A 17,386-nucleotide genomic window follows, 5' to 3' on the forward strand; every position below is an offset into this window, starting at 1 on the left:
CCCTGTCACTACTAAAAATACAAAATTAATTAGCTGGGTGTGGTGGCAGGCACCTGTAATCCCAGCTACTTGGGAGGCTGAGGCAGGAGGATCACTTGAAACTGGAAGCTAGAGGTTGCAGTGAGCCGAGATGGCACTCCAGCCTGGGTGAAAGAGCAAAACTCTGTCTCAAAAAAAAAAAACAAAAAAACCAAACAAACCCCCCCCCCCCCACACACAGAGTGACATAATCAACAGGCATATACTGCCATTTTGAAAAGAATAGCTAAATAAATTAAAACTGACATAATCAAAAATATACTAGAGTCACTGGAGAAGTGTGGCACACATATGAGGCCTCTGTTTAAATAATTACTCTGTATACACAGACTACAAAGACTACAAGACTTGGCAGCAAAACCCATGACAAGGGGATGTGTAAGCACAGCAAAAAGTTCTTTAATTGTAATGCCAGTCTTTAATACAGGAGTTTTTTGTTGTTGTTGTTTTGGAGACAGAGTCTTACTCTGCTGCCCAGGCTGGAGTACAGTGGCGCAATCTGGGCTCACTGCAACCTCTGGGTTCAAGCAATTCTCATGTCTCAAGCCTCCTGAGTAGCTGGGATTACAGGCGTGTGCCATCATGCCTGGCCAATTTTTCGTATTTTTAGTAGAGACGGGGCTTCACTATATAGCCCAGGCTTGTCTTGAACTCCCGGCCTCAAGTGATCTGCTCGCCTTGACCTCCCAAAGTGCTGGTACTACAGGTGTGAGCCATCGCGGCTGGCTGAATACAGGAGATTTAAATCCTCCAATTATGGAGCAGATTGTTAGGTAAAGAAGAATGTTTGTCTGCTCTTGGAGCGATCCTACTACAATGGTTACTACCAGTAGCACAATGGCTGTGAGCATTTCAAGGACCACAAAACTTGGATCACTTAGCTGGTGAGACATTTTATTTGAAGAATTATCTTTTCTTCTTTTGAAGAGAATGACCATAACTATACATCTTAGTTGATTTAACAATCAATTTGACTTAACAACTAATCAATTTAACAACTAATCAATTTGTCCATGATATGTAAGACGTTCATGGAAAGCATGAAGAACAAATGGCACAAAATTTTAAGAGATCCTAATGGACTCACTAACATAGGTGGTACAAATGTTAAAGCAGCAAAATCGGAAACCTTATCAGTATCCAGACTCCCATGGCTTCCCGCTACTGCTCTCCTGTTGCTACCACTTTCCTTGCCTTACAGCAGGAAGTGTGAGCCTTCAGGGCTCAGCCTCATGCTGCCTCCTTCTTGGAGGGGACACCAAGATGTATCCTCCCCAAGCCATCTGCCACTGCCATCAAGTCAGAGGTGTCTTAGCTCATTTTTCTCCCTAAGAGATCTCCCAACCCCAAATGAAGTGAAAACCCTCATTAATGATGTCTGAAAATTATCTTCAGTAAACGATAATGGTCTCTAATAAAAATATACTACTGATTAAGTAGTCAAAATAAAAAACCCTTGTATGTGTGCTAGTCTGGCTTATTCATGTATAAGAGGCAATTTTCACTGATCCTAGGTTTCCTCTTCTTACCTACCCAGCAAACTCTTAAGAGTTGTAGTCTAGTCTAATACAAATCACAAACTATAAGTTACTACAAAAAATATTTGGGGGTTTTTCATTCTTAAAAGAATCCATGGCTGGGCGTGGTGGCTCATGCCTATAATTCCACCACTTTGGGAGGCCAAGGCAGGCAGATCACGAGGTCAGGAGATCGGGATCATCCTGGCTAACACGGTGAAATCCCATCTCTACTAAAAATACAAAAATTAGCTGGGCGTGGTGGCATGTGCCTGTAGTCCCAGCTACTTGGGAGGCTGAGGCAGGAAAATTGCTTGAATCCAGGAGGTGGAGCTTGCAGTGAGCTGAGATCGTGCCACTGCACTCCAGCCTGGGCAATAGAGAGAGACTCCGTCTCAAAAAAAAAAAAAAAAAAAAAAAAGAATCCCTGCTAAATATAAACTTCAAAAATATAGATAATAAATACATCCACCTTGTTCTATTACAATAAATTACTAGCCATCTACCATAGGCTAGGCACTGTGCTTGAAGTTAGTGAAACAAGGATAAGTAAGACTTGATAATATGTACACATACAGTAAGTACTATAACAAAATGTTTTGAGGCAGTGTAAACAATAGTTTTGCATAGTAAAGGAGTTTTTTTTTTTTTTAAAAAAAACAAAGGATATTTGGGTCATGAATAATGAGTATGTTAGGTAGAAAAAGTAGAGATGGGCATTATTGGGGTAACAACATGGGCCTGAAAAAGAAGCGCATTCGGGAATAATGAATATAACTTAGCTGGACACATAGTGTGCCCTGGGCATCAGTGTGGTAGGAGATGAGGATAAAGATGGGGGATGGAGCTGGGGAGGAGTACAGGTATATTTGACAAAACTACAGTGAGAAATGTAAGGGTAGGGAGGGTAAGGTAAAAATAATTGCTTCCAGGTCATCAAAAAATTTAGACTTGTTTCAACAAGCAGTTAAGAACCATCATAAGTCTTTTAGTATACAGATGTTTCTTGACTTACGATGGGGTTACATCCCAAAATACTCATCATAAATTGAAAATGCATTTAATACACCTAACTTACTGAACATTATAACTTACCCGAGTTATAAGATATAACCTTACAGCCTACTTTAAATGTGCCTGGAACACTTACAATAGCCTACAGTTGGGCAAAATCATCTAATGCAAAGCCTATATTTTTTTGAGATGGAGTTTCACTCTTGTCACCCAGGCTGGAGTGCAATGGTATGATCTTGGCTCAGTGCAACCTCTGCTTCCCAGATTCAAGCAATTCTGAATTTTGAATCAAAATTCAAAATTCTAAGTACGATTTCCACTGAAATAGAAATTGTACCATCATAAAGCTGAACCATCCTAAACTGGGGACTGTCTGTACTAAGGTTTGCATTTTAGAAGAATATCCCAAGTGTCAATGTAGACAATAATAATGATAGCATCATTAACTCCCATGTAGCTACCATTTTCTGAACTCTTGCTACATGACAGATAGGTTACCTAGTGCTTCATGTGGATAATTTTACTTAATCCTTACATCATCCTGAATTTGGTACTATTATCCTCTTTTTACACATTAAATTAAGGATAACCCATACTTATTGATGTTATCTTCTGAGGAAATAATCTACAAAAGACAGTAGATACATAAAATTATATAGTTTCTCAATAAACTCATTTTCTTCTAATGTGAAATGGCAACAATACTGACAGACCACCCCCCCCAAGAGGTTTTATAGTGTTTTATCATAACGAAAGGCAACTGCATTAGCAGAACCAATCAATTCCATTCCACTTAGTTTTGGCTCTCCTACTTTGCAACAGGTACTGTACATTTGAGTAGTAGAGCTTGAGGGATAATAAACTGTGAGTAATTGAAGAATAATCACTGACTTCTGGTAATCTGCCTGATCAAGTTAAATAGAAACCCAATTCTGGTATTTAAGGAAAAGTCAAATCTAAACAGATTAGAAGAAATCAAATAATACTAGTTGTGGGAGGAAAGAATATTCTAAATTGAGGAATAAAGTATTCTTTTAAAATGCCATTTAATTATATAATATCCCCCATACTGTATATTTCAGAATATTATACTTATATAATATACATATATGCATACATACAAAGCCTTAAGACTATAAATAACAAGAATTATAACAGACATGTTGCATTTCATCTACTCAAACCCCACCTTTTGAGGCCCAGATTTTCTAAACATTCTTTCCTGATTTTACTCCAAAGTAATTTCTTCTTCCTTGGAACTTTTATAGCATTTTATCTATAACCTTACCAGGAAACTTTCATTTAATCTTCTATTATAATTAGTAATGTATATATTATTCTCTCCTTGTTAAATTAAAAGCTTGTGAGGATAGGATTACTATCTGATTTGTCTTTTATCCCTCTCAAAATCTTTACTAACTGTGTAAGTGATCAATAAATATTTTTGAAGGAAGAAAAATTACAATTTTATTTCTTGACTTGTTGATAGTTAAACTGTAATAATTCATTACCTAGTACATTTATGATTTATGTACTTTTCTCAAATTATAATTTGTAATAAGGATAAAAAGAAAAGAAAAACAGGATATGTTGGTTAATTTTATGTAAACTTGGCTGGGTCATGGGACCTAGTTTTTGGTCAAACATCAGTCTAGATGTTACTGTTATATTTTATAATATTAATATAACAAATATTATACTCATAATTACTGTATAATACTGTTATATTTATACTGTTATAGTTATATTTTAGATTTGATTACCATTTAAATCAGTAGACTTTGGGTAAAGCAGATTACCCTCTATAATGCAGGTGGGCGGTCCCCTGAGGAAGGACAGAATTCTGCCTTCAGACTCAGACTGCAACATCAACTCTTCCCTGAGTCTCCTACAGATTTTGAACTTGACAGCCCCCACAACTACCTGAACAAATTCCTTAAAACAAATCTCTTTTCTCTCCCTTTATATATATATCCTATTGGTTCTGTTTCTCTGAGAACCCTCAGTACTACAACATGATTATATATTGCAAATTCTGCAAATTTCTATGTATAATAAATCTCACTTAAAAAAAGAAACAGTATTTACCTAAAAGTATCATATTTAACATTTGTATATTCAGAAGTCATAGTCAAAATGTCTTTAGGATCAAAAGAAATAATTGCTTTAAAATTTTTATTTAAGAATAGAATCTATGATGGCTGAGGTCATGAAATTAATAATTTGGGATTATGATTCCCACTGCAAAAAACAGAAACAAAAAACCATGAACACTCTTTCAATAGGTAGCTAATAAATGATGGCTAGAATTAAAGCTGAAACACTTCTCTGGTCCAATGGTTACACAGAATCTGCTTGGTTTTCCTCCCCAGTGTTGCATTTCAATTCTAATTGCATGATCAAACTAACAAATTAAGCTCCAGACCCCTCCCCCGCCTGAAAAAAAAAGTACCTAGCTGACAAAATCAAGGCTGTAAGAAAATGCTTTTCCAGTACAAGTAATGTAAGAAACAAATGAAGTGAAGGAGAGGTTTCAGCTTGAAAGACAGTCATCAATATGGACAGATTACTGTAATTCTGGCTGCCGGCATGATCGATTTGGGTAGCATATGACAATCAATATTGCCCCAGTTAGTGAACAACATTAGATTCATGGTTACAGAAGATGTTCCTAGGATAACATTTAAACTGTATTTAATGATCATAAATAGCACAATTTATGCTGTGGAATCTTAGTGGGTACTTTTATTGGGCATAAAATAACTGACACAGCAGTACAATTACCCAAATATAATCAAGTTGATTTTTTTTTTAATCCCTTCATTTCTTTTATGAGGAGTAAAGGATTAACTGCTGGTTTCCAAAGCCTACTTGTATCGCAATTTCTGTTGTAATTTATGTTAACTAAATTGTTGACCAATTTTAGAATGCTTCATTTTTTCCTTAATAACTTAATCTGCTATTTCAAAAATGTACATCTTAAAATTTAATACATTATGTTTCTGAAACAAGTATTTATTTAAAATTAAGACAGATGTACCTGCATTTCAATATCTTAAAATACAAATGTCTAGTTGTTTATTTATAAATGTTCATTTGAAAATCAAATCATCCACCTGTATGAATTTCCCCCCAACATTTAGAATATAGAACTTTGTACATAATATACATATATATTTATAATATATATATGTAAGTATGTATTAAGTAGAGATACTACTAGCCTTTGCTGCATGTATATACATACTACACTAGGTATATATACTACACCCAGGTAGTATGGGAAAACAACTTCCTGTAGTTTCTAAACTCAAGATTCCAAGTCAAGAAAAATTTTTTGATCTACCTGATTTAATGTATTTACTCTGTGTCCCAGAAGTAATTTTCCTGGTAGAAAACTTCAGATTTTGTGTTTAAATAAAGTATTCATGTTTACTATTTTCGTCAATTTTTTCCAATGTGGTATCTATTACATCTCAGCAAGATTGGCTATTAAAAACATGATGAAGTAGGCCTGAAAAATCCAACCCAATCAATCAACCTACCAATCAACCAAACATAAAAACCCAATTAGGCAATTCCCTGGTGTTGGGTAGACTTGTTTTATATTGACTGTAATCTTTACACATAACAGGATTAATCATTGCACAAAATAATGTAACTTATGATTACATTTACTAAGTACATCCGAGTTCATTAACTCATTTAATCTTCACAACAATTCTGAGATGGTTATTAGCATCTTTTTTACAGTTGAAGAAAGTGAGGTTCAGAGATTCCGTGACTTGGCCAAGATCACAAGGCAGAGCTTGAGTTAAAAATTAATGCTTTCTAACTGCAAAGCCAGATTTTATATACCTCTAGTGTAATATGAAGTCTGAAATAGAAGACTATGAACTGGGATGTAGAAAAAAAATTAAGCCATATTCCCAAAACTCTTGAGTTTGCATTTTAAAACTACTTGGTAAGGAGTGGATCTTAAATGTTGTTGTACCTCAGGTCAGAAAGTCTGTGCTTGTTCAATAAGTTGAGTTCCTATTTTATGACATAAGGGCAAATAGTTTTGTATTACAATCTAATCGATCTCACCACTTTCCAAAAAGACCTAAGACATTTATTTACACAAGAAAGTGCAAACTCTTCCATATCTACCTCTGCACTCCACTTTCAATTGCACCTTTAATGAAATGACAGAGGACACTAACTCTCAGAATGGACATTAGGATACAGTGAATTGTGAAAGAGGCAAAAGTCAGAGAGTAAACATCCTTGATGAAGCTAACAAAGTGGATAAAGTTTATGGGTAATAACCTGTATATTCCACATAAGATTAGCTACTGTTCTAGAGATATTCAAGAGACAACAAACTGAAAAGTATACTCCAGTAAACAGATTAAAACTACAAAGCTTTTATGGAAGTACAGGTTGAGTATCCCTAAGCTGAAAATCTGAAATCTAAAATGCTCCAAAATCTGAAACATTTGATTTCTGACATGACACTCAAAGGAAGCATTCGTTGGAGGATTTCAGATTTCAGGTATTCAGATCAGAAAGGTTCAATTAATTTGTAAGTATAATGAAATTTTCCAAAATCCAAAAAAATCTGAAATCTGAAACACTTCTGGTCTCAAGAATTTCAGAGAAGGGATATCCAACCTGTATTACAATGACATAAAAATCAGAATAATAAAAATTCAGAAAAAGTAGATTAGGAAAGTAAGAATTTGTCAGTAAGCACCTTGTTTTGTTTAAAGGAAAAAGATACTGTATCTAGGGAATGATCCTGTAATTCCTAAAAAAGGCACATGGTATGTGTGGACCTTATAAATGGTAAGCTGTGAGTATGGGTTTCATGAATCATAGTTTGTTCATATCTGGTGAAAAGACTCAAGATTCCAGGCCCCAAAGGTAAAGGAAATGAAACATTGCTGGCTGAGCTCAGCAGGGTTCACAAAAACTCAAGGGTCTTCTTGAATAGTTCCTCCTGATGCTTCAAACAATCAACAGACAATATAGTCTTCAAAATAATCTTCAGAAACAATCAATAGACTGTGTAGTCAAAGACAAGTGACTTAGAAATAAACTCGCTATGTCCATACTACTCACTGAACTTGCCTACTGAAATTTCTTTTCAATTGATAAATCTCTATTTAGTGGATGTCTCCAAATTATACTTTTGTTAACAATTCAAGGTCCATTTTAGTCCTTATCGTTTCACTAAAATGACTACTTCAAATACGAGTTTTCAATTTAAAGTAAGTGAAGATATAAATGCTATGAAAAAGAAGTACCACAGAAATGTCATTAAGCTTCATCAGTGTAACATACCATGATCCACCTGCAATTCCATTTCACTGTGTCAGAATACATGAGAAATTACAGAGTAATCAGATTGCTTAAGTCAATTTTCATCAAAAGAAGAAAATGTACATGGTAGACTATTAAGATAATAAATCTATTTCATGTGGACTGGAACATAAGATATTTTTAAAAACTTTCCTTTAAAGCTTATCATTTACAGTTTATTATAAAAAATAAAATGTCTTAAATCATATAAAAAAAGCATATGAAAAACATAAATAATTCATTTTAGAAAGGAATATCAGAAAACAATTTAAAATTTAAAACTTTGTGTATGTTGTGTGCCAGGCACTGTTTTAAGAGCTTTACACATATTGACTCATTAGTTGTCATAACACCATGAGCTAGATATTCTTATCATTCTCATTTTATAGACAAGAAAACTCAGGCTCAAAAAGGTTAAATAATTTTCCCAAGGCTACACAGCTAAGAAAGCATGGCCAGCATTTGAGTTTAGGCAATCTGGCTCTGGAAGTTATGCTCTTAAATATTCCACATCTTCTCATACCTCCATGTCTCTGATTATGTTGTTCCCTCTGCTTGGAAGGCTCTTAGGCTCATCCACCTGATTAACTCTTATTTGTCCTTCAAAATTGCTACAATCCTCACTTTTTCAGAAGTGTTTCCTGACAATACCACCCCATCCAGGTGAGAGACCCCTTGTTACTATACTTCTGGAATACCTGCCCATATCTCTATTAAAACATGTATGCTGAACATAGTATGTTTCCCCAACTAGATTGAATTATTTGCAAAGACTGTTTTGATTATTTCTGCAACTCCAGAGTAGTAGAGTACCTGACACATAATGAGACTCTAATTAACCAAAAGATTAGTACTGATTAAAAGTATGTAAAAGAGGGCTGGGCACAGTGGCTCAGGTCTGTAATCCCAGCATTTTGGGAGGCCGAGGCGGGCGGATCACCTGAGGTCAGGAGTTCGAGACCAGCATGGCCAACATGGTGAAAACCCGTCTCTACTAAAAATACAAAAACTAGCTGGGCATGGTGGTGGACACCTGTAATCCCAGCTACTTGGGAAGCTGACGCAGAAGAATTGCTTGAACCTTGGAGTCGGAGGTTGCAGTGAGCCAAGATCTCACCATTGCACTCCAGCCTGGGTGACAAAAGTGACACTCCATCTCAAAAAAAAAAAAAAAGGCATGTGAAAGAAAATATATCATTCAAATATCATAAATGCTCCAACACTGGGGAGGAACTCCACAATCTATACATCAATAAATAGAGAATCAGGCTGGGTGCAGTGGTTCACACCTGTAATCCCAGCACTTTAGGAGGCCGACTGAGGTGGGACAATCACTTGAGCCCAGGAGTTTGAGACAAGCCAGGGCAACATAATGATACTCCATTTCTACAAAAATTAATAATTAAAAAAACCTAGAAAATAAAAGGCTTTAACAATACATAAGAAATATTTTCCTTTGTAAGTAGACATACATTAGAGTAGAAACCATTACGTTAAAAAAAGGATACAAGTTTTGATACAATGGAATCAGCGATTTCAGAGCACGGCTTGCATTTATAGCTGTTGCTCTAACCATAATGGGTAGAACCTTTCCATTCACAATAGCACCATCAAAAAGGGGACCAAAGAAGGGAACCTGATTGAGAAATCAGAACATAATTTTATATTCAAATTATAGACAGATTGTAAATAAGAGCAATTAAGACACTTTGTATCCAAAAGTATGTTTGCTGCTGCTTTAGTTCTTCCTTCAGTAAAAATACTATTTGAATTCAATTCTTTTCTGTGATGCGTCACTCATACTAGGACAATAAACAAAAAATGCCAAAGGTTTATAGGGTGTCTATTCAAAAGAACTATATTCTTCATGTAACTGAGTAAATAATTTACACACTTAGCCAATTTTCAAATTTTGCTAGTTTCAGTTGTATACAAAAAGTCAACACTATAGCCTAGAAGTTAGTTCTTCATTATTTTTGTGTGACACTAGCTTTACTACAGAACCTAAAATCCTTATTACATAGTTTACTAGAAAAAAATCTATGTTTTGATAATTAAATGTTATTTTTGTGAGGTGACTCACTCACGGTTTCAAAACTTAGAAATTCTGTTTGAATAAGGTTGGCATAAATGGCAGCTGAAGGCAAGGACATAAGCTCTGGATAAGATGGTAAATATTTTAGATTTTGTGGTCACATGTTCTCTCTGTTGTATATTCTTCAATTTTTTTTTTTTTTTAACTCTTTAAGGCTGGGTGTGGTGGCTCACGCCTGTAATCCCAGCACTTTGGGAGGCCTGATCACCTGAGGTAGAGAGTTCGAGACCAGCCTGACCAAGATGGTGAAAACCTGTCTCTACTAAAAATAGAAAAATTAGCTGGGTATGGGGGCAGGCACCTGTAGTAGCAGCTACTCTGGAGGCTGAGACAGGGAACTACTTGAACCCAGGAGGCGGAGGTTGCAGTGAGCTGAGATTGTGCTACCGCACTCCAGCCTGGGCAACAGAGCGAGAGCAAGACTCTATCTCAAAAAAACCAAAAGCCAAAACAAAACCAACAACAACAATCAAAAACGTCTCTTTAAAAATGTAGAAAACCCCAAAACCAAAACCGAAACATTCTTAGCTTGTGGGTTGTATGAAACCAGGCTATGGGCCACAGTCTGCTGACCTCTGGTTTAGGTGAACCCTGAAGAAACCTAAATTCATACATAAGAAATTCATACATGAGAAACAATACAATTCAAGGAATTCTGAAGATTCATAATCAATTGTCAAATGCAGGTTTTCTAGAAACTGAAGAATTCAGTTTAAAAAAGGGAAGGAACACACCAAAAATACTACCAAATTTTTATTATCCTTGAAGAAAATATATCTGCAATAGTGTGTTTGAATTTTATGGTGTATATATAAGACATCCAACTATAGGATAGGTGACTGAACCATTTGGCTTATTTTTTTCAATTTGTAGAAGCCTCATTTATTGACATGACTAATAATGATGTAATCTTAATAAGATGTAACAACTAAAAATATAGGAATCATATATTCCTATTCTAAAGGAAATGTTACTTCTTGTTGTGTTTTTCAGGAAACTGTAATTATTCTCTTAATAAAAGGTAAGTCCTTTTTGAGCTTGGTACAAAGGAACTTTCACTCTGGCACTACCTAGCCAAATCCCCCATTTGAACACAGTTTCTTGCTATTTATTCTGTTTTAGCTCCTTCTGATCAGGCTTAGGCAATCCATGTAGCTACCAGGGTCTATGTTACATTTACCCTCACTTTCACAACTTGATGCCTACTCCAAATTTTATTCTGTAATATGGAAAAAAACCAATGAACCCCTATAGAACCAAAATCTATTATTAAAATGGAAGATAAGGAGTTCTTACCTCTGGTTTTTTCATTATCTGAATACTGAACATGTGATTTTTCATTGGATATATTACAATAAGGACATCACCAAATTCTGTGGGAATAATTCCTCTCCTGTAGTCTCTAGTATGCTCTGACCAAACAATGTGCACTTCATCATTTCCCAAATGTCTCAACTGGAAAAACAAGAAAATAATTTATACTGCTTTAAAAGCTCTTTGAGTACAGTCCTACAGTCACATACAACATAAAAAGGGGAAAACCGAAATTAAAAAATTGTTAAATTGCGCTTGATCAGTTTTACATATGAAACACAAACATTCAAAAACATTAGGAGACACTGCAGAAGACCAGACAATTTCAATTGTCAATAATCAATGGGAAACAGATAACTTAGATTTAAAAAGATTCACATATAGCCCAAATACTCTCCTTAACCAGCAACTGCACCAATTCTCCACTAACAGATCTTTTAAAAGATTGTTTTTAAAAAAGAAGTAAATAACTCATAAATTGGATAATCCCCAATTGAGTACGAGAAAGTTGATTATATTTGGTTTAACAAATTTATTTCCAGGTTTTCTTTGCCTATGAAACTCAAATATTCTTCCAAATAGATGTCTTGAGAATTGTTAGACCCTCAAGATGTTATTTAAATGTTTGTGGTGCTTGCTTACAAAGGTGTTTCTGGCAATCAGAGAGAGTTAACATTATGATAATTAAAACTGTAAAAACATAAAACATTCAGAAGTTGGATTTCTGATAAGGTATTAAAAAAATGAACTTAATGCCCTTTAGTCTTGAGTTTTCTTCAGAGAGAATGCTATAGAATAATGCATTTTATTATAAAATTTCATTATACTAGTGCATTTATTGATTCTGCCACTGTGAGCATTTGAGTTGACTGTTAGTGCAGATCTTACATGGGATTTCCATTAGTTTCAGATAACTAGACACACGGCAGGTGGAAAGGTTTAGAAGAGTAAACCTGGGATAACTGTCATCAATATTTACGCTATCATCTAACATACGGGCAATTTCTATTTCAGAAATATGTCATTTATTTTGGCTTAAGGATGAACATAGGGTAGGAAAAAGAACTTAAAATATGACTTAAACAAAGAGAGGAGTTAAGTCCAATTAGTGAAAGCCTCTCTTCTGTCACTCCTTAATCCTGGAGTAACTCCTTATATACATACACAAGTTGAATAATATAAACGTGTGAGACTTGGGCTTTATGACATTTTTAAAAAGCAAAAAAGATTACACAACTCAGAAAAGCCATGGCTTCATAATTTCATTTTTTAATCAAAATACTTTAAAAATATCCTTCCTATACAGCCATCCCCATGTGTCAGCTTCCCTAATAGGTTTATGTTAACTGAATACAAAAGAAATGTGAAATAAATTTAACCAGGAGGGATGATCCAATCTAATTTTGATACATTAATGTCATATGCTGTACATGTTACAATAGCAGCCAGATCTAATACTAAGCTCCAGGCTATACTGAGATTTCCAAATGGCAGATTGTTCTAAGTGATATCAAGTATAATTGAAGTAATAAACGATAGTAAAAGCTGAGCACACTGTCAGGAAGAATTTAGGTATTTACTTTTTAAAATTAAATGAGTTAGGTAAGGAAAGACAAGACAACTGAAATAATGCAGGTCTCAATTTACAGAAAATTCCTTTTATTTATCTGCTACATTAACCCTTGAACTCTTGCCAAAACCATCTATAATTTCTAGTGCCCACTTATCTAAAGAAACGAGAAAAAAAGGGCAAGCGTACTTTTATAACTGAAGCTTGTTCAAATATCTTCTGTATGATATTAAAAGTCTGTTAAATAAGTTTAATAGAAAAGAGCAACATATTTTTGCCAAGCTCTTGTAACGAAGATTTCTGGCATAGAACTATGTACATAACAAAGTCATTCTAAATATGTTCAAACATTTTAAGGGAAAAGCTTCATGAAATCCCTTATCATTTACATTCAAATGCTAAAAAAGTAATTATTTTAGGCTGTTATAACGAGGCATGTTTTTATATCTTTAAAATCTATTATATAGTAATTAGATACAAATTGAGAAATTGCTAATCATTGCTATGTGACTTGGGAATTTTTGAAAGACTACTGAAAGAATCAATTTTTAATGGTTAAGCATTAATAGAAATTTCAGGCATATGTATGTTTGACATACTTAATATATTATTTAATATTGATTTTATGTATTCCTATCTCTATGGACTTACAAGATTGTGTCCTATGGGGCAGGGTGTGGTGGCTCACACTTGCAATCTGAGCCCTCCGGGAGGCCGAGGCAGGCGAATTACCTGAGGTCAAGAGTTTTGAGACCAGCCTGGCCAACATAGTGAAACCCCGGTCTCTACTAAAAATACAAAAATTAGACAGGTGTGGTGGCACACATCTGTAATCCCAGCTACTCAGGAGGCTGAGGAGGGAGGATTCCTTGAAACTGGGAGGTAGAAGTTGCAGAGCGCTGAGATCATGCCACTGCACTCCAGCCTGTGCGACACAGTTAGACTCCATCTCAAAGAAAGAAAAAAAAGATTGTGTCCTATGGATAACCAGTAGGTTTTGCTATACTCCAAAACCACCGAAGAAGTTGCTACTTATATGTTTATTGACCCAGATGCTAATTCATTTCTGAAATAGAGTAGAAGACTTCTGTACATGGGATAGGTCTGTTAAAATGATTGGCAACCAAACTACTCTTCTAACTTTCTTTCAACTGCTACTGAAGTCATTTTGGAACTCAACGTATATAACATAGGCTACAGATGACTATTATAAATTGAAGAAGACAAAGCAGCTAAATGAAATTCAACGTGTGTACAAGTGAAGTCCTCAAATACACTAGAATGTTAATACTGGAAGCGACCTTAAAGTTCTAATTTCCCACCTAATACAGAAGCTGTGCCACCATATGTCTGGTAAGTAGACACCCTGCCTCTGCTTGAATACTTCTAAGGTTGGGGATTTTATGAATTCACAAATCAACCCATTTCTTCTTTATTTATTTTGAGACGGAGTTCACTCTTGTTGCCCAGGCTGGAGTGCAATGGTGCGATCTCGGCACACTGCAACCTCTGCCTCCTGGGTTCAAGCGATTCTCTTGCCTCAGCTTCCCAAGTAGCTGGGATTACAGGCACCTACCACTATGCCCAGCTAATTTTTTATTTTTAGTAGAGACGGAGTTTTGCCATGTTGGCCAGGCTGGTCTTGAACTCCTGACCTCAGGTGATCCGCTGGCCTCAGCCTCCCAAAGTGCTGGGATTACAGGTGTGAGCCACCGCGTCTGGCCCCCATTTCATTTTTAAAGAGCTACAATCATTAGAACATGTTAATACTAAGCTAAAAACTGTCAAACTGTCTTCCAGATGCTAGCTCTTCCAAAATGAGTCTTACCAAATAAATCCAATCTGTATTCTATATATTATCTTTTCCGTTATCTGAAGATCAGTCTAATATACATCTCACCTTTCCTTTTCCAGGTGTAAAGTGTTCTTCTTAGCTCCTCTTAACAAACATATTCATTATCTTGGGTTACAGTTTCAGTTTACTAATGTTTCTATTAAACTTGTGTATGGAATAGAATACAGTATCAACACACACTCTGGATAATACAGCAAACCCACAATGGGGCTGTTTCTTCCTTTGGTCTGTTCAATAAATTACTTTCTGCATTTTAAAAGTGATGGCTTAAATGGAACTTGTAGTCAATTCAAGCTTCTAAGTCTTTTTCTTACGAAGTTCTTTTAAGCAGGTACAACTGACTGCTAGAACTAAAGAAGGGATTTCATAATTTTCCCTTGCCAGGTTCAGATTATCTTTAAGCCTATGAAGGTCTATTGTTAACCTGACTCTGCTATTCATGTGCTGGCACTCTGCCAGATTTGGGCTATCCTTAAGTTCAAATTCCAGTGTCTTAATTTACATTTTGGACAAAAATGTCAAAAGGGACAGGCTTGGTTAAGAGCCTTATAGCAAGTCATTATAGGCTTTCCTCCTGGTTAAAAAAATCCACATCCTATATTTATTAAAGGTATTTATTAAGTCCTTACTGTTTGTGACAATTCATTAAATTTCCACAACAATACTATTATCCCTATTTTTACAGGTGAGGAATTGAAGCTTAAAACGATGAAGTAACTCACCTAAGGTCACAAATAGTAAGTGGCAGAGCCAGGATTCAAACCCAGGCAGGCTGGTTCCAGAACCTATACTGTAACCACCTCCCTATATTGCTTCTTGTTAAATAATTAATTTATGTGCTATGAATATGATTATACAATCATTCATGAATATACTTACCAAACTGTTATGAAGACCACATTTCTTCAACTTGTCCACAACAAGCAACTTAGTTAAATGCTTTATTGCAGTCTATGGTTTTCCCTAATCTAGTAATCCTATTAAAACAAATTAAGTTATTTTGATGTGATTTGTTATGGTGAACTCATGGTGGCTCCTAGTGATCACTACACTTCATTATCTAAGTGCTCACAAACCATCTGTTTAATAATCCTATTTTGCCAGGCACTGACATGAAGCTCATGAATGTTGGTTAATTTCTATAGTCTATGGCCTGTTCCGTGTTCTTTTGTGAAAATCAGATGTTTACCCATTGCTACAGACTGAATGTTTGCATCCTGCCCACCCCCCAAATTCATATCCTGAAATCCTTACCCCTCAATGCGATGGTACTGGAAGGTAGGGGACTCTGGGAGGTGATTAGGTTATGAGGGCTCCTTTATAACGGATTAGTGTCCTTACAAAAGAGACCCCAGAGAGCTTACTTGACTCTTCTGCTATTATATATAAGGTTACAATGAGAAGATGGTCATCTGTGAACGAGGGTGTGGTCCCTCAGCAGACAATGAATCTGTGAGCATCTTGATCTTAGATTTCTCAGCCCCCAGAACTGTGAGAAATAAATTTCTGTGGTTTATAAGCCATTCAGTCTATGGTATTTCTGTTATATCAGCCTGAATGGACTAAGACATTCACCTTATGGCAATGTACTCATTCTCCATGATTACCAACAGGAATTCTAGAGTCAATTCTAGATTTCCTCAGTGCCATATAATATCATTTATCTGGGGCTGGAGACTAGAATTCTTATAAAGGAACTGTATTATGTCTCTCACTAAATCAGCTTATCCTCCTGACTTCTCCATTTGTGTTAAAAGTACCTAACAACTAATTATAATCACTCAGGATTAAAACCTGATAGTCTTTTAGTCTTTTTTGATTCCCTCTATTTTCCTTACTACATCTCTAATGAGCTCTTCATTTTTTTAAAAAAAGTACTATATTCCTTTTTCGTACTTTCCTTCCTATTCCTCTACTGCTTTGTTTCTTTTGCTTACTGCTATATCTCCAGCACCTAGTACCAGGCCTATTGGCATTTAACAAATGTTTGTTCAGTGAATTACCACAGCTACCATAGCCACAAATCAAAAGATCTATAGACACCTTTGTCTTAGTGACACACTTATCAAAGTGACATATTTAAATAAATGCCATAACTGCAGATAGTTCTGTTTTTATGTTATGTACTAGGTAATGATAGGAAAAAAATGCAACTTAAGTATCTTTTCAATAGTCACCAGTATTTATTGGATGCCCACTCTGCTTAGGCATAGTCCTAGATCACATGCTACTCATCCCATATACCATACATACTAATTCATGAGGTCTTAAAAGTCTTTTCTCTCTTCCCTCCCTCCCTCCTTCATATCCACCTTTCATTCAAATAATGAGAGCTGACCAAATGCTAGCTTTTGCAGATGCAACAATGAGTAAAAACAGACATGGTCTCTGCTCTCGAACCTTTGTGTACAGTGGAGGAGCCAGAGTAAAATAACAATACAATAAATAAATAAATAAATAATTTAAAAATACAAATGATGCTCTAAAAATTAATATACTTTTCTGAATACAAATAACAAAGGGCATGGATCTATAATAGCTCTTGAACTAAAAGCTGAAGAACATATAGAAGTTAATTAGGTTAGGCAGTTACTTCAGGAGATAGGGGTATATATGTAGAAACTAACTTAGTATTC

General features: G+C 35.4%; 1 protein-coding gene across 12 annotated transcripts in view; it reads right to left on the reverse strand.

The window, feature by feature from the left end:
* The window catches only part of RALGAPA1 (Ral GTPase activating protein catalytic alpha subunit 1), a 278,210-nt gene that overhangs the window by 22,361 nt on the left and 238,463 nt on the right, over positions 1-17,386 (reverse strand). For all 12 annotated transcript variants that reach the window (XM_025392196.1, XM_025392200.1, XM_025392190.1 and 9 more), the window contains 2 exons: positions 11,308-11,466; positions 9,425-9,552 (listed from right to left, as the gene is read on the reverse strand). In XM_025392196.1, the coding sequence (XP_025247981.1) occupies positions 9,425-9,552; positions 11,308-11,466 (287 nt within the window). The remainder of the gene's footprint in view (positions 1-9,424; positions 9,553-11,307; positions 11,467-17,386) is intronic.

Source organism: Theropithecus gelada, chromosome 7b (assembly GCF_003255815.1).
Source record: "Theropithecus gelada isolate Dixy chromosome 7b, Tgel_1.0, whole genome shotgun sequence".
NCBI lineage: Eukaryota > Metazoa > Chordata > Mammalia > Primates > Cercopithecidae > Theropithecus > Theropithecus gelada.